This window comes from Narcine bancroftii, chromosome 6 (assembly GCF_036971445.1).
Source record: "Narcine bancroftii isolate sNarBan1 chromosome 6, sNarBan1.hap1, whole genome shotgun sequence".
Lineage (NCBI taxonomy): Eukaryota > Metazoa > Chordata > Chondrichthyes > Torpediniformes > Narcinidae > Narcine > Narcine bancroftii.
In genome coordinates this window covers 81,293,193-81,318,982 of record NC_091474.1, presented here as the reverse complement: position 1 = coordinate 81,318,982, position 25,790 = coordinate 81,293,193, and the positions used below count along the sequence as shown (strand labels likewise).

The following is a 25,790-nucleotide window of genomic DNA, read 5'->3' as shown; positions in this document are numbered from 1 at the left end:
ATAAATATCTTCATCACGTGTGGAGGTTATTTCTGCTTTGACCATTTTGTCCTGTGACCATCCCTTCTGAACCTTTCAATAATGAGAAAATTGCTCACAGCAAATCAGATGGAGAGCACTCTTTTGTTCAACAGTAAAACAACAAAGACATTAAGGTGTTCGCATTTAGCTGTTCCTACCAGTTTCGCACCCAGTGAATGTGCTTTGAAGTTCTGGTCAGATTGTGCTGGCAGTACAAAGCCACTCCGTCTGTCAGGCACAAACTGCTGCTGCTGTAGCTGGGCGTACAGGCATTTAGTAAATGTCACCTGAAATAAAAGTTGCAATGAAATGCATTAAAATGTTTACAGCTCTCATCTTTTGATTAATAACTCTATCTTTAAATTCTTCACATGTGGTACATAACAATAAAGCCACTGGTATCTGGCACCAATGGGGATTGGTGCCAGATAAGTGAGTTTTCCAGTTGCTTGGGACTTACTCTTACAATGTCTAAATAATGCACCTGCATTAAGAATAAACTGTTTAAAAGACAAAAAAAACTATACTATACTTGCATGAAAATATAAACCTTAAAGAAATTAACTTTATTTTCAATCATTTCACCATCACTGCATCTGAAAGTTCCTCTCCCTCCATGGAGCCACCTGAAAGATTAACAATAACCAAATATGTAATCAATGCACTCCCACCCCGCCCCCCCCAACACATTTACAGGTTAAGCCTTACTAATATACGCAATAATATATTAATAAAGATTCTTACTAAGGAGGGATAAGGAGACACTTTAAGAGAGTCCCCCACTCGGTGAGCGGCATCAACCTGGCCGATGCCATTGCTGTTTCACACAACTTTATTCAAACAGCTGCTACAAACGAAGCATGACCAAGGCCCTCCGCTGGCTGAATATTTGCTCCCATCACCAAATGTTTATGTGTTACTTCAGAGGACATTTACTTTTACAATATATCCTTATTTATTTGAATTTTTAAAATTTATTTTCCTCTTATTTTTCTGGCTGCTTGAATTCCAGATACAAGGGGTTTTACTGAATTTTTTTTAAAACATTGGCCTTGAATCAGAGGTTTCATTTTATTTCCTCTCCAGAGATTTAATAGGGGAAAGAGGGAATAGAAAGAACATATTAAAAGTTGGGATATCCCCATCTTGTTCATGTAAAGTTGGGATAAAATTAATTTTCCTCAGAATATAATGCATCTATAACTTCAAACTTTCATCTAATAAATGGTCATGTTCCTCAAAGAATGGTACCAAAATTGTCTTTAGATAAACTGACAGACATTGAGTTGTTCGTTTTGTACAGTGTGGCTGTGCCATACTTTGGCAGAATTATTTAATTAGCCTCACTTTGCTGCTCATTCTTGTGGTTCTATATTAAAATATAATTAATGACTCCTTTGTTAATTAATTTAAACCTGTAACTCTGCAAAACAATTCTATTGTGGTGAAAACACTTGCTCTCTATTTCCTCTGTGAAAGTAATGTATTGCTTAAATACCTATATTATTCTTCTGTTTAACATTCTCTGCTCTGGAACACCGCCAACTCTCTTGTCTCTCCAATGTCCTTCAACATTGGTATTACTCGAGTAAATACATGCCCAACATTACCCCTCCATTAATCTTCGTCCACGAAGCCAAGCCAAAGAAAAAGAAAAAAAGAACATGCCCAACTAAGAAACACCCACATGCACAAATATTTTAAGGTATAATTTGCAATCCATCAAGATTGCATATGACCACAACTTATTTTGATGATTTTAAAAAGTCTGTTCAGTGTCTTGTAGCGATCTTACCAGAGCCATCACACTTGTCTCAGGACGAAAGAACTTAAAGGAACGACAAGCACGCAGATCAATAGGATCACGTAGATAGAAGGCCTGGATAGCAGGTGCCAAGAGATCTGGACGACGCTTTAGCACTGCAGCTATACCTGCTGGAACATAGCAGTAAGCTCGGTGTTGATCGTTGAGAATCTTCTCTGGATAACTGTAGAAAACAAACAATCATTACCCAGGATAAAATGAGGAACATTCGATAATCACCTGACCCAATTCACAAAAATAATTCCAAGCATATAACCATATAACCACACAGCACAGAACAGGCCAGTTCGGCCCTACTAGTCCATGCTGTAACAAATCCCCACCCTCCTAGTCCCACTGACCAGCACCCGGTCCATTCCCCTCCAGTCCTCTCCTCTCCATGTAACTATCCAGTCTTTCCTTAAATGTAACCAATGATCCCGCCTCAACCACGTCTGCCGGAAGCTCGTTCCACATCCCTACCACCCTTTGCGTAAAGAAATTTCCCCTCATGTTCCCTTGATAATTTCCACCCTTCAATCTTAAACCATGCCCTCTAGTTGGAATCTCCCCCACTCTTAATTGAAAAAGCCTATCCACATTTACTCTGTCTGTCCTTTTTAAAATCTTAAGTCCCCCCTCAATCTTCTACGCTCCAGATGTGTTTTGAAATCTAATGTCCTCTGTGAACCAATCAATAAGATAACTGAGCAATAAAGACAACTGCCAAAGTATCTGCTGAGCTCATTGGCACTTTATATCAATGTTTATAATCAGCCCATCAGTGAGTCCTTTCAGTACCAAACTCCCTCTGCAATCACTGGACCCAAAACTGATCAAACTGCTTTCTATTCAATCCATTCAAATTCCAAATAATGCAGAGCAACATTCAGATCTTGGCTTTGGATTGAATACAAAATAAGCAAATGGTGTTGTCAGCATGAGGGGCAGGAGAGTGGAACTCTGAAATGTGTAACAATTCTGCTCATCAGCATTATCAGAGAGAAAAAGGGAATAATGAATATTCAGTAACAAGAAATTAAAAGCACTAAAAAAAGACAAGGTACTGTAGATGTGACTAACAGTATTTGGTGGTGTACATTTTTGTGTTCTTTTCTTTATAGTGTCATGTGAAAATTCTCTCCTCTGCCTTTTGCAGAGCTAATTGTTTATCATTTTGGCTTGAAACTGAAGTTAAAGTTGATTCCTTCCTTTCACACCAGAATCAACGCAAGATTTATCACTGACAATATTTTTATTATTATCAGGACAGTCAACTCTAGCTTGAGTGTCTGGATCACTTCTAAAATTAGAAAAGGCTCACTAACTCTAAAAGCTCATCTGTTTTGGGACTATAAACTGTGGTGGAATTCTGGAATGTTGAAGTGGATTTTCCATGACAAATTTCCACAAAAGCTGTATTTGCATATTTGCAAATATTTTTGCATTGTTTTTGGATGGGGGAAAAAAAGAATAACTTTTGTTGTTGAGAATTAATAAAGACAGAAAATCAAATTACCTTTGAATACGTCTGTTTATAGCATTGCGAATGGGTTCTGCTGCCAAGCACTTTTCAGAATGAATGGGGAGAAGACTGAGGACCTGAGAGATAGTAAGATTGCTAGCTGGTAACCAAGACAGATCCCCTGGGCTCTGAGGGAGTGGGATGATGTGCAACTCTCCATGATAGAAATAGACCTGTAAATAAAAAATAATAAAACTACTGTAAGTTTCATAAAACTTGACTGTTGGGAACACATCCATCTTTATTACTAAAAAGGTACAATTCAGGAAATACCAGTTGCACAAAGGAACTAGAGGAACAATGATTGCAAGAGATGTTTATTGGTCAATCCATGAGCAATGCTGCTGATCATTTCTCTCATGCAATGTTCCAGTAGATATATAGAAAATCACAGAACAAGTGTTTTGGCCCACGATGTTGTGTCAACCAAGATAAGCCTCCTCCACAACAATTTAATCCTTCCTTCCTTCACACCTATAACTCTCCATTTGTGCGAAAACAATACCGCAAAATTCAGTTAACAATAGTCCTTATGGTTTTCTGGTATTCAATGATACTTAAATCTAATGAGGCCAAAAATCCTATTGTGAAATATTTATCATTTACAGAATTAAAGTTATCCTGCATGGAAACAGGAGCTTGATCCCAAATTCAACTATGCCAACTAATTGTCTGCTCAAGTTCTAGCACTTCTCTTGGCATTCATTCCATATACCCACCACATTCTGTATAAAAAAAGATGTCCCTCACATCCCTTTAAATCCTTCCCCCCCAATCCTCTATCTTTGCCCTTTAATTAAAAATTTTTTTTTTTTTTAGACATACAGCATAGTAACAGGCCCTTGTGGCCCACAAGCCATGCTGGTCAAATACCCCAAATGACCTACACTCCTGTATGTTTTTGAAGAGTGGGAGGAAACCCACGCAGACATACAAACTCGGTTTGCTGACGCTATAATAGCCTTGCACTAGCCACTATACTAACAATGCAGCCCAAACGTCAATGCTACTGCACTGCTCGTTTTGGACCTTCCTACCACGAGAAGGTGGTTTGTGGCCATTTGACTTATCTATGCCCCTGATGACGATGTTTCGGAGTCCTCCCACGCTCAAGGGAAAAATGTTGCAGCTTATTGAATCCCTTCTTATAACTCAAGCTGGTATCATCCTTTCTAACGTAATGACATCCTTCCTATTAGATGAAAATGGTTCAAATTTTCCTTTCTAATAGCCACTACACGTTATACAAAATGGAAAATGAAAGACTTGCATACAAGTTTGTTCACATGCTCTTTGCATTTAATCAAGTGCAATCATTGTTGTAACATTGAAAACATCGCAGCCATATACCATGTAACAAACCCCCATTGACATGTCAAATGTTGACCCAAGAAAATTGAGCAAGGGGCAACCGAGGGCTAGGTTAATTGAGAGAACTCCGATGATCTTTGAAATATTCTAATGGGAATGTCAACATCCATATTAAAAAAAGACAGGATTTTGGTCACACCAAAAGATGGAATAAAGACTAGATTAAGAAGTACATTTCTAATAACAATGTTAGATATGGATCATTTCATAACCATCAAAAAAAACTATGAGTGATACTTCCTCTCATTGGCCCAGAGCAGACGAGATAATTACAGTGCTACATTGACCTTTATAGTAATTTACTAAATACAACTAGAATACAACATTAGTCATGTTCCCAACACCAATTATTGTTAGTGGTGGATTGACTGACATTTTAGCTCTCCCACAAATTTAATGGAAAGACTTCATTTTGTACTGTCCATTTGTTACATGACAAAACATGTTTTTCAGTTCTTTAGAAATGAACAGGAATAAAGCCATGCATATTTATGAAGCTAATAATTACAGCTGAACGACGCCTATCTGGTGTTGGCTTCATGGTCAAGAACTCCATTGCCTCCAAACTCGAAAACCTCCCAACAGGCCACTCCGACTGGATCATGTCCATGCGACTCCCCCTTCAAAACAAGCGACCCATCACTCTCATCAGTGTCTATGCTCCAACCCTTCAGGCGGAACCAGCAGAAAAGGACAAGTTCTACACTGATCTGCGCAACCTCATCCAACGCACCCCTACAGCCGACAAGGTTGTCATCCTTGGCGACTTCAACGCTCGTGTTGGCAAAGACTCAGAAACCTGGCCAGGAATCCTTGGCAAGCATGGTGTCGGCAAGTGCAATGACAACGGGCACCTCCTGTTGGAACTCTGCGCAGAACAGCGGCTGTCATTACTAACACTCTTTTCCAGCAGAGAGACAGCCTGAAGACTACCTGGATGCATCCCCGATCCAAACACTGGTACCTCCTGGACTACGTTCTGGTGTGAGGAAGAGACAAACGAGATGTGCTCCACACCAGGGTCATGCCCAGTGCGGAATGCCACACTGACCACCGACTTGTTCGCTGCAAGCTCAACCTTCACTTCAAGCCAAAGTTCAAGAAAGAGGTTCAATGTTGGAAACTTGCAGTCAGACGTAGTGAGAGGAAACTTCCAGGAAAACCTCCAAGCAAAGCTCGAGGATGCAAACTGCCTCACGGACACGTCTCCTGAAACCCTCTGGGATCAGCTGAAAACAGCCATACTGCAATCCACTGGGCTTCTCCTCCAGGAAAACCAAGGACTGGTTTGATGAAAACAACCAAGAAATCCAGGATCTGCTGGCAAAGAAGCGATCTGCCCACCAAGCTCACCTTGCAAAGCCTTCCTGGCCAGAGAAAAAAACGAGCCTTCCGTCTCGCATGCAGCCATCTTCAGCGCAAACTCCGGGAAATCCAAAATGAATGGTGGACTAGCCTCGCCAAACGCACCCCAGCTTAGCGCGGACATTGGCGACTTCAGGGGTTTTTATGAGACACTAAAGGTGGTGTACGGCCCCTCACCCCAAGTTCAAAGCCCGCTGCGCAGCTCAGACAGCAAAGTCCTCCTCAGCGACAAGATCTCCATCCTCAACCGATGGTCAGAACACTTCCAATCACTTTTCAGTGCCAACCGCTCAGTCCAAGAATCCTCCCTGCTCCAGCTCCCTCAACAGCCCTTGAGTCTAGAGCTGGATGAGATCCTCACCCGGGAAGAGACATATAAGGCAATTGAACAACTGAAATGTGGCAAAGCAGCAGGTATGGATGGAATCCCCCCATAGGTCTGGAAGGCTGGCGGCAAAGCTCTGCTTACCAAACTGCATGAGTTTTTCATGCTCTGCTGGGTCCAAGGAAAGCTGCCTCAGGACCTTCGTGATGCCATCATCATCACCCTGTACAAAAACAAAGGCGAGAAATCAGACTGCTCAAACTACAGGGGAATCACGCTACTCTCCATTGCAGGCAAAATCTTCGGTAGGATTCTCCTTAATAGACCAATACCTAGTGTCGTCGAAAATGTCCTCCCAGAATCACAGTGTGGCTTTCGCGCAAACAGAGGAATTACTGACATGGTCTTTGCCCTCAGACAGCTCCAAGAAAAGTGCAGAGAACAGCACAAAGGACTCTACATCACCTTTGCTGATCTCACCAAAGCCTTTGACACCGTGAGCAGGAAAGGGCTTTGGCAAATACTAGAACGCCTCGGATGCCCCCCCAAGTTCCTCAACATGGTTATCCAACTGCACGAAAACCAACAAGGTCGGGTCAGATACAGAAATGAGCTCTCTGAACCCTTCTCCATTGACAACGGCGTGAAGCAAGGCTGCATCCTCGCACCAACCCTCTATTATCTTCTTCAGCATGATGCTGAAACAAGCCATGAAAGACCTCAACAATGAAGACGCTGTTTACATCCGGTACCGCACGGATGGCAGTCTCTTCAATCTGAGGCGCCTGCAAGCTCACACCAAGACACAAGAGCAACTTGTCCGTGAACTACTCTTTGCAGACGATGCCGCTTTAGTTGCCCATTCAGAGCCAGCTCTTCAGCGCTTGACGCCCTGTTTTGCGGAAACTGCCAAAATGTTTGGCCTGGAAGTCAGCCTGAAGAAAACGGAGGTCCTCCATCAGCCAGCTCCCCACCATGACTACCAGCTCCCCCACATCTCCATCGGGCACACAGAACTCAAAACGGTCAACCAGTTTACCTACCTCGGCTGCACCATTTCATCTGTTGCAAGGATTGACAAAGAGATAGACAACAGACTCGCCAAGGTAAATAGCGCCTTTGGAAGACTACACAAAAGAGTCTGGAAAAACAATCACCTGAAGAAACACAAAGATCAGCATGTACAGAGCTGTAGTCATACCCAGGCTCCTGTTCGAATCATGGGTCCTCTACCGGCATCACCTACGGCTCCTAGAATGCTTCCATCAGCGCTGTCTCCACTCCATCCTCAACATTCATTGGAATGACTTCATCAACAACATCGAAGTACTCAAGCTGGCAGAATCCGCAAGCATTGAATCCACGCTGCTGAAGACCCAACTGCGCTAGTTGGGTCACGTCTCCAGAATGGAGGACCATTGCCTTCCCAAGATCGTGTTATATGGCGAGCTCTCCACTGACCACCGAGACAGAAGTGCACCAAAGAAGAGGTACAAGGACTGCCTAAAGAAATCTCTTGGTGCCTGCCCCATTGACCACCGCCAGTGGGCTGATATCGCCTCCAACCGTGCATCTTGGCTCCTCACAGTTTGGCGGGCAGCAACCTCCTTTGAAGAAGACCGCAAAGCCCACCTCACTGACAAAAGACAAAGGAGGAAAAACCCAACACCCAACCCCAACCAAGTAATTTTCCCTTGCAACCGTGCCTGCCTGTCCCGCATCGGACTTGTCAGTCACCAACGAGCCTGCAGCAGACGTGGACATACCCCTCCATAAATCTTCGTCCGCGAAGCCAAGCCAAAGAAAGAAGAAAGAATTACAGCTATGTTTACCTACCGGACAGGACTGCAACAAATTCTTTATTGTATTCAGCTTTCAATTTTAACTTAAAACAAGATTTAAATAACGTGCATCTTTTTAAGATAAAAATTTTTTTGCAAGTCAGAACAGGTACATATGGTCTTTATTTATTGCACACTTAATTTTTGGGGGGAAAGTAGGAATACTCTAGCACTTTTGGCATGGTAGAGAGGTGGCAGTATTAATTCATTTTACTAGTTACTATCCTGTCTGCATTTGGTTTCAAGAACCAACGGTGAAAAATGCTATCTCACCAAGGCCAAGAAGGCCATCATGACTTATGGCTTTCACCAGACGTACAATAGGTGAGATAAAAGTGAAAAGTTTCTTACCCGATTTACACTGGTGTCAGGGTTTAACCATTTGGGCAGATACTTGGCAGCCTCTATCAACAAAAAATCTCCATCATCATCTTCTATGCTACATACAGAAACAAAGGATTAATGTTAATGAAGAAATAATTTCTAGCTTTGGAGATATTAGAATTTATTATTTCAGTACAGACAGTACCTGGGTTATTAACGGGTTCTGTTACCTAGGTCTGTCTTTAATTCGAATTTGTATGCAAATCAGAACAGGTACATACGGTCTTTATTTAATGTCAGTTAGTAAATTGTTTACCTTAGTATATAGTATATCTATTTTACCTTTCTATGCATATAAAACACTTCCCAATACAATAATAATGCAGTATATAATACAGTACTCCACATAATAAAACTTTACATGATCATAAGATCATGATTAGAAGTTAACACTTATAGGAGATGGAGAGATGGCTACTCCCTCATGATGCTTGGCGATGGAAGCACCCCCAACCCCACTGCCCTCCCACATCTTTACTCCTTCCGATCCGCATCCAGCTCCCTTGTTCGTTCCCTCCCCCATTCAAATGGTGCCACGAAAAGCAGTATGCTACTCTCTCGCGAGGCTGGGTGACGGCAGCACCACGAGAGGGTATCCTACAGCATAACCACGCTCAAACTAGAAGTTAAAAGCATTCTGCTCCTGGTCGGCTTTTTGGGTCGCAAGTACATGTTGTTCGTAAATTGGGAGTTTTCATACTGGGGAAGGCCTATAATTTCACAGTGGAAATGAGAGAATCCATACCTTGCCACCATGTCTTGGAACTCTTTTGTGATTTGTTGAATTAGGTACACAATCAACCATTCATCATCCACATTATCACCAAAGTTTGTCATACCACCGATGTGGGCTGGAATGTCCCCTGGGATGAACAGACGTGCATTATTCTTTCAACACATTAAGGCATGGAACATCAAAGTGAAAATATGAAATTCTCAGAATTAGATCAAAACTGCATCATGAAAGATCACTGACTTGTGCATGAGTTGTGGCAAAGCCACTCAATGTTGAAGAATTTTTTTTTTATTTTTTAAGATGACATTAGAATGGCAGTGCTAATCAGCCGTAATAATTGAATGCCCAAATAGCTATGAGAGCCAAATGACTCATCTTGTGCACATCTTAGCAATAGAAATGTATAAGTCAAGTTTATTGTTATCAGGGGGCGTGGCAAGATGGCGTAGGGAACAGACGTGCCTTCCAGACCTCTCGTGACTCTGATTTATTGTTTTTTCTTTAAGTGCCCGTTAAAGTTCTTTTACAAGTTTATAAATAATAAGGTGTTGGATTAGTGCCTAATGGTTTATATGCAAAAAAAAGGTAAAAGAAAACATCAACAGACTGTTAAAAAACTACATTTTCCGAAATTGTCTGAGCCTACTTGTTTACAAGAAGCCAGGACTCAGCGTAGAATGGATCCAGAGGAAGACGTACAGAGTTCGGCATTGAAACTCCGTTTTAAGCCGGTGAGGCTCTTTGAAGGTCGCATTCAACAGCTTTCAGACCAAAGAGCTGGACGGGTGCCAGTATTTCACACAACGGCCACTGTGAGTGCTGTTACTGAGACTTTGACAGTTGAATCAGCTGGGGCGCCACCAGCTGGAGAGTTAAAGAGCTGTCATTCGACTGCTACAGTGATGGCGCTGCAAAATGCATCTTCAATTACAACGGTTTTTCCAGACATCGATTCAGTGAAGATGATTAAAGAGATTTGGCTTAAAGATAACCCTGATCTTCAGTCTCCTGGCATTGCTGGAGGGACTTTGAGAGGGATTTTTATACGAAGTCAAACTGCTAGAAAAGATACTAAATTAAGGGAAGGGACAGAAGATCCCGTGGTCTCTAAGGAACAGCAAGACCCCATTATGCCTGAATCTACTTCTGTTGAAATGTCTGTTAAGGAACTTGAAGATAAGATATATTCTGTATCGAGTCACTTAGCTAATTTTGTGAACCTGTTTATTTCCAAGATTAATGCGATGGCGGAAGTCATTAATGGAGCTTTTAAGCTTGAAACCATTGAAAGATTTGAAATGTGTGACCAAGGTTTAGTCGATGCACAGGATCAACTGCAAGATGAAAATAGAATAATTGAAACATTGCAGATACAAAATAAAAATTTAGCAAAAAAGGTTGATTATTTGGAGAATCAATCTAGACGGAACAATGTGAAAATTGTTGGTTTGCCAGAAGGCATAGAAGGACCAGATCCAATAAATTTTTTTACTGAATGGATTCCACGAGTGTTAGGACAGGATAAATTCCCTGAAGGTTTAATACTGGAATGTGCTTATAGAGTTTTAAGAAGAAAATCTTTTTCAGGACAGAATTCAAGATCTGTTTTGATCCGTTGATTAAACTATTGTGACAGAGAGACAATTTTACGTACGGCTATTAGAAATGTCCAGCAAAATAGATCTCCTTTGATGGTTCAGAATAATCCTGTTTTCTTCTATCAAGATTTGAGTCAAGAAATTATGTTTCAACGACGCGAATTTAATTCTGTGAAAGAACGGTTGTGGAAAAAAAGACATAAGGCAACATTCAGGTATTCTGGGGTACTGAAGATTTTTTTAGGATGGAAATTAGCCAAAGTTCTTTGACAATCCTAAAGAGGTCATGGACTTTGCTCAGTCTCTGCCAATCATGCAGTTTCAGGAACGATGTAGTCCTTCAAGGTCTCCAGAGAGTAGAGATGTAAGGTGGGATCCAGATTTTTAAAAGAAATGGAAGCAATGGTGACCGAAGTGGTAACATTGATTTAAAAAAATAAATCTTTTATCTTTTTTTTTGAGAAGAGTTTAAATAGTTTAAATAATGATGATAGTTTAATGAAATAGGAGTTGGGAGAGGGAACTGGGTGGGCACTAGTTTCCAGAAGTCATCAGCTAACTGTGAGATATCTCACACCCAATATTTTGGGGGAGTTACCGTTTTGGGCGGTTTAAACAGGAGGAGGTAGTTGTGACCTCCGACCTGTTTTTTTTTCTTTTTAATTTTTGGGTTAAGAAGTGAAGATTATTTTTAATTATTTTTTTAAAATAAATATATTTTTTTAACTCTTTTTGTTTTCTGATTGTAATTGAGAGGGAATTAGGAGGATTTTTTTCTCTCCTTTTTTTTCTCTTTTTTTTGTTTTTTTTTCTCTTTTTTCTTTCTTTTTTAAGAGGATGATGTCACAGAAGATAATAAGTCAAAAATTGAGGATGTTGAATTAGATGAAGAGGAAGATGAGGGGAAAGGTGATAAGAAAAAGAAAATTAAGGGAGAAGAGGGAGAAGAGTTTAATAAAATTAAGTTAATTTCGATAGAGAATTTTGAAGATGTTATAAATGAAGAATATGGAGAATTTTATGAGTTTGAACTTTTTTTTCTTTTTTTATATAAGGGAGGGGAAGGGAATAAAAAGTTTATCTGATTGTTTTTCTAAGGGATGTTTTTGTTCTCTCGATGAATTATAAAGGAAACTTGGTATTAATGGAAATTCTGTATTTATGTATTATTAATTATGATTTTTGTATAACAGATATGTGGTTGATATACGATTTTAATATTTGAACTTAGTTTTAAAGTGGATTTCATTTGTTAAATACATGTATTATGTTTGATTTAAATATATGTTTAAGGGTATTATTTTAGTATTGATATTTTTTTTGTTAGTAATTTTTTTTGTTATTAAGTTTTATCCTTTTTTGTAAGTGGGGTTTTTTCTATTTTATTTACAACATTGTTAATTCATTCTTCACTCTTTATTTTGGGGGGAGGGTTGGACTAATTTTAAATTAGATGATTAATGTTGTGTTATAATTATTGGGGGGGTTAATTTGTGTATTCTAATGATGTAGTATTCTAATTTTTATTATCTTATTTTTTATTATTTCTTTAAATGTAATTTTTATTTTATTCATGTCATAAAATTTTAAATAAAGTTTAAAAAAAAAGTTTATTGTTATCAGATTGCACAAGTACAACCCAATGAAGCAATGTTTTCTGGTCCTCGATGCAAAACACACAGACACACAACAAGACATAACACACAAGGATAAACAATACAGGTCAGGAACCCCATATCCGAAGCTCTGAATACCAAAGATCCAAAAACCAAACGTCTTTTTTATAAAGCACTGACACGACTTCACAAGTTGAAAAAAATCACCACCTGACGGCCACGTGGGGTTCCGACATTCTGCTGGCATCAGATTGATTACAATAACTGTTTAAAAAAAAATTAGATCTTTGCTTCTGGCTGGGAAGATGCTAAACGAAGCTGGGTCCAAGTCTAGCATCGGATGCAGCCAGAGTCAGTAATGGCAACTCCATTCTCAACATTGGGTGCTGTGCCATCTTTATCGAAGAAGTTGCCTCGGGCTCCTGGGGAGGAACAGGAGCCTCAGGGTCCTGGGGCAATAGCGGGAACCTTGGACTCCAGGGCAAGAGCAGGGAGACCATAATTAGGGAGACCATAATCAGGGACCAGGGGCTGTTGGGAGGTGTCATTGGCAGTTGGGAGATGTCAGGGACAGGCAGCAGAGATGAAGGTTTTTTTTGGGTACATATTAAACATTATTTCTGCTTATGAGCTGATGCAAGTATTCTGCTGATCCCACAGTGCTTTGATTGTTTTTGCCACAAAAACCTCCAAAAACTGAACGTCTGGTCCTAAGTATTTTGGACATGGGATACTGGGCAGAGAAGTATTTATAAATATAAATAAATAAAATTGTTTCATGAATATGAGAGTCTCAGCTGGTTAGTGTGAGCAGTTTCTTTGGTTGTTCAACATTCTCACCGTCAGTGGGAAGAAGCTTCATCTCAGCCTGGTGGATCTCTTCTCCGACAACAACAGCTGAAAGATGCCATGTGCAGGGTGGAAGGGGCCTCAATGATTTTGCGCCCAATGAAGTCGACATACCCAGCTGTGATGCAGCCAAATTGTCCTCCCTGGATTTGTTTTGCTTCCTCTCATCAAGTCTTCACCCCCATATTGTTTTTTTTCTCTCTACCTAACTTCACATTGTACAAGTCAATTCAGGTTTTAAAATCAGATTTTAAATGATTGCAATCTTTCCATTTACCCACACTGAGCAGACTTAAGTGGCATGCACATCAGTCATGATGTCCGCACACCATGTTCCAGTGGATGATGCATCACATCAGCGTCACCATAAGGAGTACATAGTTATGGTATTGAGTTTGCTTAGTAAAGGAAGACAAGATTGTGTGATTACACTCTGATAAGAATAAAAGAGAATATCTACAAACAATTGCAATTACCCTTCTTTGGAACAATGTGAGGTATCTGTGCTCAATTGTACCTTGATTGGGTTTTAATAGATAATAATCTTGCTCTGCATCAGGTTCTAGTCACTCCAACAATATAAGCCCAAGTATCTAAGGTAACAGTCTAATGGAGTCAGAGAGTTTTATACTGTCAAAACTGACAGCTGTTAAATTGAGATCCTCTGTTCCCTACTCACACTAACCATCCATATTGTATTGTTTATGTGTTTTGCACCGAGGATTGGAGAACACTTTCGTTGGGTTGGATTTGTGCATTCAGATAATAAACTTGACTTGAAGATCTAAGTAGAACAAGAAAGTCTGCAGACAGTGTGATTGTAGTTAATATGCAAAAGTGCTGGAGAAACTCAGCAGCATCCATAGGAGGCAAAGAACCCGATACATTGGTTATGTACCTATACCTTGGGTACGTTGCTTGACCTCCTGAGTTTCTCCAGGCTAAGAGTTAGGAAAGCCAAGTCCTTGGGTATTAATTTGGATATTAATGCTGCTAAGTGTGAGGTGCTTCTTTTTGGAAAGAATAATCAAAGCAAGACACATGTGGTAAATGGGAGGGTATTGAAGAATGAAGTGGAGCAGAATGATCTAGGAATAACAGTGCATTGTTCCCTGAAGGTAGGAGCGCATGTGGATAGGATGGTGAAGAAGGCCTTTAGTATGCTTGCCTAAAAAATCGGTGCATAGAATATAGAGTTGGGAAGTAATGATGAAACTGAACAAGGCATTGGTGAGGTCAAATTTAGAGTACTGTGTGCAGTTCTGGTCACCAATTTATAGGAAGGATATTAACAAGATAGAGAGAGTGCAGAGAAGATTTGCAAAAATGTTGCCTGGGTTTCAGCATCTGGAATACAAGGAGAGATTGAGCAAATTAGGTCTTTATTCCTTGGAACGTAGACGGCTGAGAGGGGATTTGATAGAGGTGTTTTAGATAATGAGAGGGATAGAGTTGATGTGGAAAGACTTTTCCCATTGAGAGTAGGAGAGATGGATACAAGAGGTCATGGGTTGAGAGTTGACGGGCGAAGGTTTAGGAGTATCATGAGGGTAAACTTCTTTACTCAGAGAGTGGTTACTGTGTGGAATGGGTTTCCGGGAAAGGTGGCGGAGGCAGGATCAATTTTGTCATTTAAGAAAAAGTTGGATAAGTATATGGATGGGAGGGGGATGGAGGGATATGGGCAGAGTGCTGGTAGGTGGGATTAGAGGAGGGTACGGATCAGTGCGGACTAGAAGGGCCAAATTGGCCTGTTTCTGTCCTGTAATTGTTATATGGTTATATTCAAGCACCTACCTACAGTTTGATCATAGCATGAAGGGCTCAAGCCCAATATATTGGTTATTCATCTTAATTTTTTTTCTACATGAAGTTCAGTGTTTGACCTGCTGAGTTTCTACAGCATTGTGTTTTTAGGATTGTCATGGATCTACACATGTTCAATTCTCTCAATTTCTGTTGGTTACACACTGGAGACCAGTTAGTTAAAATGGTCCAAGAAAGATCTTAGTGAATTTAAATTGTCATGGAATGAAAGGCCCCTACTAAGGACAGAGCATTGTCTCTGAGAGGGGTCAGAGGGGATATTAAAGACCAAGCAATAGTCAGTGTGGTGAAGGGTGTTGGGTATAGGTGGAGTGTTGGGTGGGCGAGGGATGAAGGAAAGGACTCCACTGAGGCCGAAGTCTTCCATCTCTGAGAGGGAAAGCTAAAGACATGGCCTCCCACCTCAAAACAAGCCACCTTCTCCAGGAATATCACTAATCTCATCACCTCTGGTCACCCCCTTCCATGGCCTCCAACCTCATTGCTATATTGAGTACACCATTTCACCTGGTGAGTTTCTCCAGCATTTTTTTAGGATCGTAATGGATCAATATGTTCACTTCTCTTGATGTCTGTTTGTTGCTCACTGGAGTCCAGTTAGTTAAAATGGTCCAAGAGAGATCTTAGTGAATTTAAACTGTCATGGATGAACTGTCATGTCTCTGAGAAGGGGAAGGTCAGAGGGGATGGTGAAGACCAAGCAGGGGGTCAGTGTAATGGAGTGTTGGGTGGGCGAAGGGGCAAGGCCACTGATGAAAGAGTGTTCCGTCTCTGAGAGGGGAAGGTCAGAAAGGTGGTAAAGACACAGCCCACCTCAAAATAAACCACCATCTCCAGTACCATCTCTAACCTCATCACCCCTGGCCACCTCCCTCCCACAGCCTCCAACTCAGTGCCATATAAAGGACACTGTTTGATCTAAGGCACACGTCAAACTCTGGCCCGCGGGCCAAATTTGGCCCTCAATATAATTATATTTGGCCCGCAAGATCATTTCAAAAATGTATTAGAGGTGGCCCGCTGGCCGCCGCGCCAGTATAGCGCATGCACAGCTAATACTACAAATCCCAGAATGCATTGCCGTCAGCCCGCTAATCGCCCCCACCTCCTCTGTTTATGTTGCAGGGTCTCACCGTGGACTCTGGTTTTGGGGCCTGGCCGGTGTCAGGGGAAGCCAAGGCCGCTTCCCAGCGCCCGGAACCGGAGGCCTCGGGCCTGACCTCGCCAGGACCATTGCCCACTCCCCCTCCCTGCCGCAGGCCGACCCGCGACTCACGGCGACGGGGCCGCTGATCCGCCGAGATGCCGCCCTGCAGCGAGAGCCGATGCCCCCGCACTGTCGTTGTCCAACCCGATCGCCCGCAAACCCCCGCCCTCCCGCACACAGGCCTGAGTAAGGATTATGAACTTTAATCTCAGGATAAAACGATCTTCCAATAGTTTCATGTCACAGTGATAAATATATTCCTGGTTAAAAATGGTCCTGCACCTGGATACAAGCTCATTAGGCATAAAACTTGAAAAGTGTGTCAATCAAAGGATATCTGTACCAATGGGAAAAGGGCATGGCAAATAACCCTGCTAGAGTTCATGCCCACAATTAGTGGGGAGAGGGGCCGGCCGGGGGGGGGGGGGAGAGGGGCCGGACGGGGGGGGGGGGGGGGAGAGGGGCCGGACGGGGGGGGTGGGGAGAGGGGCCGGCCGGGGGTGGGGAGAGGGGCCGGCCGGGGGTGGGGAGAGGGGCCGGCCGGGGGTGGGGAGAGGGGCCGGCCGGGGGGGGCCCAGCCGGGGGGTGGCCAACTGGGGGGGGCGGGGGCAGGATTTCTGGGATCACCCTCCATAGCCACGTTCGACCCTCCTCAAGAAACCAGCGATAACCATGGTCGATCATGACCGACTGAGGCCAAGAAATACGTTCGCCTGCTCCGGACGCCGCGGGATCTGTCGAGTTTCTCCAGCCCTTGGACGTATTCACGAGGAGATGCCAGCTGCCCTCTACCCCTGCTGAAGCCGGTGCACTCACCCCGCGCCGCCGTGAACCTCAGGCTGAAGGCCTCATTGTGCCAGATGTGCCCCGCAGACAGTAGGGCCAAGCGGGCCGTCACTTTCTCCAGCCGCCCCTCCAGCACGTCCCCGCACGCCTCGGCGCCCAGGTAAAGGCGGTAGCCAACGGTGTCCTGCGGCAACCGAGCCCGCTTCTCCTCCATCAGCCCCTCCATACCGGAAGGTCCACCGCTCAAACTCTTCCCACACCCCTTGTCAGCTCGGCTGAGATCACGGGCTCGATGAGCGTGACGTCATGGCACTCTGTGACGCGCTCCTGACGCGATGACGTCAGCAGGCACGTAGCTCTCTGCGTCCAGGTGACAGGTAGGAATCATTTGCCTTTTGCTCTGTGGGGAGAAGGTGCATGGTGGTCCGCCCAGTCTCCAGGTGGCCCGCCCAGCAGTGACAATTGTCAACATGCGTGCAAATCTTTTCTGCTCCTTTTTAAAATAATTTTAGAGTTTAACAAAAAAACCTTTTACACAAAGTGTATTAATGATAATAAGATCCAACTGCGCTGGGTAGGTCACGTCTCCAGAATGGAGGACCATCGCCTTCCCAAGATCGTGTTATATGGCGAACTCTCCACTGGCCACTGTGACAGAGGTGCACCAAAGAAGAGGTACAAGGACTGCCTAAAGAAATCTCTTGGTGCCTGCCATATTGACCACCGCCAGTGGGCTGATATCGCCTCAAACCGTGCATCTTGACGCCTCACAGTTCAGCGGGCAGCAACCTCCTTTGAAGAAGACCGCAGAGCCCCTTTTTCTTCTTTGGCTTGGCTTCGCGGACGAAGATTTATGGAGGGGGTAAAAGTCCACGTCAGCTGCAGGCTCGTTTGTGGCTGACAAGTCCGATGCGGGACAGGCAGACACGGTTGCAGCGGCTGCAGGGGAAAATTGGTTGGTTGGGGTTGGGTGTTGGGTTTTTCCTCCTTTGCCTTTTGTCAGTGAGGTGGGCTCTGCGGTCTTCTTCAAAGGAGGTTGCTGCCCGCCAAACTGTGAGGCGAACTCTCCACTGGCCACCGTGACAGAGGTGCACCAAAGAAGAGGTACAAGGACTGCCTAAAGAAATCTCTTGGTGCCTGCCATATTGACCACCGCCAGTGGGCTGATATCGCCTCAAACCGTGCATCTTGACGCCTCACAGTTCAGCGGGCAGCAACCTCCTTTGAAGAAGACCGCAGAGCCCCTTTTTCTTCTTTGGCTTGGCTTCGCGGACGAAGATTTATGGAGGGGGTAAAAGTCCACGTCAGCTGCAGGCTCGTTTGTGGCTGACAAGTCCGATGCGGGACAGGCAGACACGGTTGCAGCGGCTGCAGGGGAAAATTGGTTGGTTGGGGTTGGGTGTTGGGTTTTTCCTCCTTTGCCTTTTGTCAGTGAGGTGGGCTCTGCGGTCTTCTTCAAAGGAGGTTGCTGCCCGCCAAACTGTGAGGCGAACTCTCCACTGGCCACCGTGACAGAGGTGCACCAAAGAAGAGGTACAAGGACTGCCTAAAGAAATCTCTTGGTGCCTGCCATATTGACCACCGCCAGTGGGCTGATATCGCCTCAAACCGTGCATCTTGACGCCTCACAGTTCAGCGGGCAGCAACCTCCTTTGAAGAAGACCGCAGAGCCCCTTTTTCTTCTTTGGCTTGGCTTCGCGGACGAAGATTTATGGAGGGGGTAAAAGTCCACGTCAGCTGCAGGCTCGTTTGTGGCTGACAAGTCCGATGCGGGACAGGCAGACACGGTTGCAGCGGCTGCAGGGGAAAATTGGTTGGTTGGGGTTGGGTGTTGGGTTTTTCCTCCTTTGCCTTTTGTCAGTGAGGTGGGCTCTGCGGTCTTCTTCAAAGGAGGTTGCTGCCCGCCAAACTGTGAGGCGAACTCTCCACTGGCCACCGTGACAGAGGTGCACCAAAGAAGAGGTACAAGGACTGCCTAAAGAAATCTCTTGGTGCCTGCCATATTGACCACCGCCAGTGGGCTGATATCACCTCAAACCGTGCATCTTGGCACCTCACATTTCGGCGGGCAGCAACCTCCTTTGAAGAAGACCGCAGAGCCCACCTCACTGACAAAAGACAAAAGAGGAAAAACCCAACACCCAACCCCAACCAACCAATTTTCCCTGCAACCACTGCAACCGTGTCTGCCTGTCCCGCATCGGACTTGCCAGCCACAAACGAGCCTGCAGCTGACGTGGACATTACCCCTCCATAAATCTTCGTCCGCGAAGCCAAGCCAAAGAAAAAGAAGATTAATGATAACATAAATCAAATCACATCATAGAAATAACACCTATTAAAAATTAGAAGCATGACCATAATTAGTTCAGGACATCAAATTATATAATTATAAAAAACAATTAAATGTTGTTTGGGTTTGTGTGGGTCCCACAGGTTAAGAATTAGAACAAAGTTGAGGTACAAACCACACAATAGGGTCAATATGTAAGGCAAACCTCTACACATACACTATACGCAGGTGGAAAATATACACTTTGGATAACGTGGGAGGAACTGACAGAGACTGGGGAAAATTGCATGAAAATGCACATTCAACAATCAAGATCAAAGTGATACTAGGTGCCCCACCAGTAGAGACAGTTCTTGCTACCTGTCCTTGAGACTCACCCCAAAGGTGCTACTTACGAGTCACGAAGAGTCCAAAGAGGCAGAACAAAGGGGCACATGGTCCTTGATAGTTCTGCCGGCAGTATTGGGGGACCAGTCACTCGGGACAGTCTGGGCCCTGTTGGCTGCTGTGGCTAATGGCTCGAAGCCAAGTGCAGAGGCTCAGCTGGGGTCAGCTGGGTGAAGGTCAGGGCTGAGTCTCGGCAGGCTGCCTGGACTGCAGCTCCTGGTCTTTTAGGTGTGCCAATTGCAAGGGTCACCTTGATGGCTTGGGGTGAGTCTTTGACTGTGATTGGCAGGCATTGAACAGGAGCGGAGTGGAGCCACCAGATGCTGCCTCTCCATTACAAATTCAAGTTAATTTTATCGTACATTCCATATTCACACTATAATGACGAAATACCACGGAGCATATTTACAAGGTAGAATAGAAGTTAGAAAATTAAAATATTAAGAGTTGTACAGTAACAGCCCACAGTACACTATCCCAAATGTTCTGGGAGTTCAGGAGTCTGATGGCTTGCAGGGGGTGAAAAAGCTCTTTCCCAATCTGGACATAACGACCCGAGTGCTATGGTATCTCCTACCAAATGGCAGAAGGAAGAACAGTTGACATGAGAGGTGTGTGGAGACCTTCACAATGTTTATTGCCTTTCACCTGCATAGAGTGTTGTAGGAAGAGAGCCCCCAATGACCTTTCCCACTGACTTCACTAATCTTCGCAGGGTCTTGCAGCCTGAAGTGGTACAGCTTCTAAACCAGGCAGTGATGCAGTTCCACAGGATGTTCTCGAAACATCCTCTGTAGAATGTAGTGAGGATGGAGGGATGGAAGGTGGGAGGAAGTAGAGGCTCTGCTTGGCTTTCTTGGCTATAGAGATTCCTTATGATATTCAAAATCAATATTGAATACAAAAATTATACAAATAATACATAAAATAGTTGCCTTACACAAGATATTTCATACTTTCCTGATGTGGTCATTTGATCAGGTTCTTCTCCCTTTCCAGCTTAATGATACTTTTCTTATAGCTGGGTGAGCAGAACCTCCAAATTATTGTGGATCTCTTTCACCTCACTCACACAGGCTTCTCTACCACCTTTCCCTAGTTATTTAAATTCCCTGCCCCATTCCCATGCCTGACCGTGGTCCTAATGCACTGCCGTTGCAAATATTTAACTTGGACACCATTAACACCAACTTCTTAATGAGGTTTCAATATGGGGAAGATGAAGGAGATGATCGTGAACTTCAGGAGGACCAGAGACGACCACCATCCTCTACATATTAACAACTCTGTGACAGAGAGAGTGGAGAGCACCAAGTTTCTTGGAGTTCGCTTAACTACCGGAGTGACCCATCATGGACACTCACCTGTCTGGAAGGTGCAACAGCGACCGCACTTCCTGAGAAGACCGAAGCGGGCAATGCTGTCGGCCACCATCATGTCAACTCCTTTCCCCCCATTGATGTTATCTACTGGGATCATTGCCTGAAGAGGGCATTCAAAATTATTGTGGATCCATTTCACCTCGCTCACACGGCAGCTTCCAGCTACTCCCATCGGGAAAGAAATACAGGACTATCAAAGCCACCAAGCTTCTTCCCATGGGCAGTAAGACTGCTGAATTGATTCATTCAAATCCCTCTGAGAATCTAGTATCATTTAATAATAGTTATTATTCTTATATAAATCACTGGTATGTCTTTATCTGTTTGCAGGTTTTTAAACAGAGAACCAGAGAATGCTGTTTCAGCCAGATGTTTTTTTAATTGTATGATAATGATAAACTTAGACTTGACTTTTCCAGTTCCATTAGGTCCCCTTTCCATTCATGAGTTATCCCCTCCCTTTATCACTTCTCAGTTTTTTTCTTCTCGTGCCCTCCCTCCCAGATGGCATTATCATTGACCTCCAGTTTCCATTAGCCCCCCCCATCTTGCCCCTCCCATATCCCAATTTCTTCTTTCCACTTGCCTTGTCTCTCTTTCCCCATCCTTCTGACTCTGTTCCTCCAGCCCTGCATTCATGGAGCCAGCCCCACTCCTGATCAATTCTCACCTTTCCTCCTATCCATGTCTAATTATGGCATGGGCCTGTTCTCCTCCCTGCCCTTTCCTCCCACAGCCTTTTTATTCAGGTGCCTGACTACTTTTTACTTATACCTTGATAAAGGGCTCAAGCTTGAAATGCCAGTTATATATCTCTCTATCTCTGATGGGTCGGCATGAAGGATTTTGGCATAGCCATTCTTTTCCCCCACTGATGCTGTTGAACCGCTGAGTTTCTCCAGAAGAGTGCATTTAAACTCAGAGTGTGATCTCACCACATCTCGTAGTTCTAACATGAGGCCACAGCTCCTATACTGAATGCTATAGTGCAGCTATTCTTGATCTGTTTTTGCCTATGGCCCCTTAGGACTCAGCTCAAAGTTTCTGGACCGGGCCAGCCCCTCCTCCCTCCTCCCTCCTCCCTCCCCCCTCCCCCCTCCCCCCTCCCCCTCCCCCTCCCCTCCCCCCTCCCCTCCTCCCTCCCCCCTCCCCCCCTCACCCTCCCCTCCCCCCTCCCTCCCTCCCTCCTCCTCCCCCCTCCCCCCTCCCTCCCTCCTCCCCCTCCTCCCCCCTCCCTCCCTCCTCCTCCCCCTCCCCCCTCCCCCTCCCCCCTCTCCTCCCCCCACTTCAGCCTCTGCATCCAACATTTCCTCCTCTGCCATTTCCACTACCTACTGGATGATCCCAACACTAGACCCCTATTTTCCCCTCCACCTTCTGCAAGCACTCCCCACCAATTATTCTCTTTGTACCCACCCGAGTGATCCCCAGGAGATGCTCCATTTGTGCCCACACCTCCTCCCTCTACACCATTTGAGGACCTGAAGTCTTGCTAAGTGAAACAAGATTTCACTTGTGAATCTGCAGGGATCATATACTACATCCAGTGGTCCTGTTGTGGTCTCTCCTCTGCGTTGGAGAGACTTGGCGCATACTGGAAATTCACTTCGTTGAGCACCTTTGCCCTGCTGCAATAGCGTGGATCTCCCAGTGGTACCCACTTCAAATCCCCATTGGATTCCTTTGCTGGCGTGGTTTCATGCAATGAGATCACCACAAATTGGAGGAACCCCTCATCTTTTGTCTAGGCACCCTCCAACTAGATGGCATTAACATCATCATTTCTGACTTTTGTTAAACCCCCCCCCCCCCCACCACAATGGTCTCTGACTCGCTTCTCACACCAAGTCAATTCTCACCTCTCCCCTTATCCTATCAAATTAACCCCTTTTGTTGGTCTGGTCTCCAGTCAGAACTTTCCTGCTTTTTTTTTTGCTTCTTCCTTGAAGAAGTGCACTTTATCTCTTCTGCATGCTTTGAGACTGGCTGAGTTCCTCTAGCATTTTGGTCGGTTTGTTTACTACAATCACAGCATCTGCAAACTTTTGTTTCACGGGAATTAACAGATGAAAATTTGTTCTGCCACCAGGTGGTGCCAGATGCGAGCTAGTGGAACAATAGGACATTTACTCAACGTGTAGAAATCTTTCCCCAAGCTATTTCCAGTGATCCACACATGAAAATGCAGAGGGGGGGAAAATATCCACATTTATTTTTTTTGGTAGAATTCCTAAATAGGCATAAAAAGTCTTCTAAATTTGTTAGTTTTGTTTTAGTCATATTTGAGTCAGGTCTGTGAATTTAAGGTTCCTCTTTACTGTTACATAATAATGCATTAAAAATGTGACCTGCATGATGAACTTTAACTTTTACTGCTGGAAGGCAAACATAAGCCTGGCACGCCTCACAACAGGAAAAAGAGTTTTCTAGAGTTCCTTCAGAGTCACCAAGTGTCTGTGGGTTCTCCTGCAGTGCTCCCACAGCTTCTGCAGTGCACAGACTCCTGTTCGATTCATTGGCAATCTGAGCTCAAATCCAAACCACCAATGTGATCAGTGCCTGAGGCCCTTCGGGAGTCATTCTTGTCACCTGCACCCCTCTAGAATCCCAGTTCTGAGAGTGGCATCCACGCGACAGTCTCCAGTAGCCCTCCACCTCTGCGGGTCTCCTCACCACATTGCCTGCAGCCTGTCTTTCAGCTGCTGAGACTACTGTCATGATCACCATCCCGTTGGGCCATTTCCCATGCTTCTCGTTCTTAATTGGGGGGGGGTTGTTAGGGATGGTTTTTGGTGCCCTGCTCCCTGGAGTCTGCAACCAAAAAATTTCAGAATTTGATTGTAAAGCTTGGTTGAGAGCTGATAAGTGCTGAATTGATTGAGGTACTGTCTGTTGGATGAGACCTTTGATCCAGAAATTGCTCAGAAGGATGTTAACCATCTCGTGGTGCTATGAAAAGAAAGGCTCCGACTCTCTCGATCAATATCATTTCCCAATTCGTTCTCATCAGTTGATTTGTGTTTTTTGAAATACTTTTTCAGAAGTTTGGGGAAGATGCAAAAAAGTTCCTCATTGATGCACACCTGATTTCTTCCCACTGATATTTGTTGTCCTCTTCCAACTATCCTGCTTTGTGTGTTTGGAAACTGAATTAATTGTACACCAATTGTACAAATGATGCACTTAGTCTTCCTCAACCATAGAGCCATGGTATTTGGTACTCCTTCAACTTGTTAGTTTGGCTGGAACATTACGGAGCTAATCTTGGTGACTGCTTTGTCTGGCTTTTAACATCCACCTCAAATATTTATCCAATTCTTTCACAACCATCTCTAACTCAGTCTGACTCTGTGGCAAAACATTTTTTGCTCCAAGAATCTGCTTGGTTTAAAAAAATTCCACGTGGACGGGCAGAAGAATCCAAAAAGCATCACCTTTCCTTGAGTTAAAGAATCTACTGATATTCTGGAACCTTCTGCAAGCTTAACACAAATGATTTGAAAATTATGGTGAGTTGTTTTGGTTTACGACAATATAAATGAAAGCTTGCAGAATTTCATGGGATAAGACGGCTGGTTATAGAAGTTCTGACTAAGCTTAAAAAAATTTTTGCTGTGGAGACAAATTGTTCATGAGAATCTTTCTACCTTTTGATAAATATTCTTGTGGCAAGGGTGGTTCATAGTTGATTAGAAAAACTATTTGTTATACTTGTGCAGCAAATCAATTCTATTGAAGTGTAACATTGTAAGTGAGAATAAATGCATTTTTTACAATTTACAATTTTATAAATCTTTTAAGGTGCTTCACAGCCACTGGATTAATTTTAAACAGTAATCTGTCTTTGCAGGCAAAGAATATATTCTAATGTTAAATTTTTATTGCAAGACCATAATAATATCCAAACATTGCAAGCAATGACAGTCCACAGAGCATCCATATTATGATTCAAAATGAAATTAGCTCTTGCCTTTGCATGTTTGCATTGCACAAGTGCCACAGATGCACTGCTGGAGATCTGGAAAATCTGTTAATCTGGACCAATCCAATCCCTGAGCTGTCCAGATTTTAGGACTTTAATTCATTCCTTCAGGAGCCTTGCCAGAGGGCAATCATGTTCCTCCATCTGTCATGATCTCTGACCCTCCGAATTGTAGTTGTTGCCTCCCTTGTTCTCCTTTGGCGAAGGCACTGTCTTTGAGCTGAGACCGTTGTCGATATTGAATTCATGATTATTCAAGGGAAAAATACTGAAGTGGTTTCCCATTGCCACCTTCAGTTGCAGTGTCCACACTGGACGGGTAACCCTGGCCATTGATCTGCAGATTCATCTGCCCAGCATTTTTAGTTTTACAACCATCAATTCCAATTTGTAGAATCTGCTTGTAAAAGCCATCCACCCTCTGACATCCATGGTTTAATGTGACCCTGAAACAGGTACCACACCTTGCCCAAAGGTGACCTGTAGGCTAT

General features: G+C 43.8%; 1 protein-coding gene across 3 annotated transcripts in view; it reads right to left on the bottom strand.

Moving 5' to 3' along the window:
• ecd (ecdysoneless homolog (Drosophila)) overlaps positions 1-17,568 on the bottom strand; it is a 32,830-nt gene extending 15,262 nt beyond the window's left edge. Inside the window, exons 1-6 of one of the 3 annotated variants that reach the window (XM_069885507.1) lie at positions 17,286-17,568; positions 9,382-9,499; positions 8,604-8,691; positions 3,345-3,523; positions 1,817-2,009; positions 180-308 (exon numbers count right to left, since the gene is read on the bottom strand). In XM_069885507.1, the coding sequence (XP_069741608.1) occupies positions 180-308; positions 1,817-2,009; positions 3,345-3,523; positions 8,604-8,691; positions 9,382-9,499; positions 17,286-17,481 (903 nt within the window). In that variant the 5' untranslated portion in view covers positions 17,482-17,568. Of the gene's footprint in view, positions 1-179; positions 309-1,816; positions 2,010-3,344; positions 3,524-6,555; positions 6,635-8,603; positions 8,692-9,381; positions 9,500-13,426; positions 13,715-17,285 lie in introns of those variants that run through there. The other 2 variants (XM_069885508.1, XM_069885509.1) reach the window with 2 other exon arrangements.
• Positions 17,569-25,790: the final 8,222 nt, after the last annotated feature.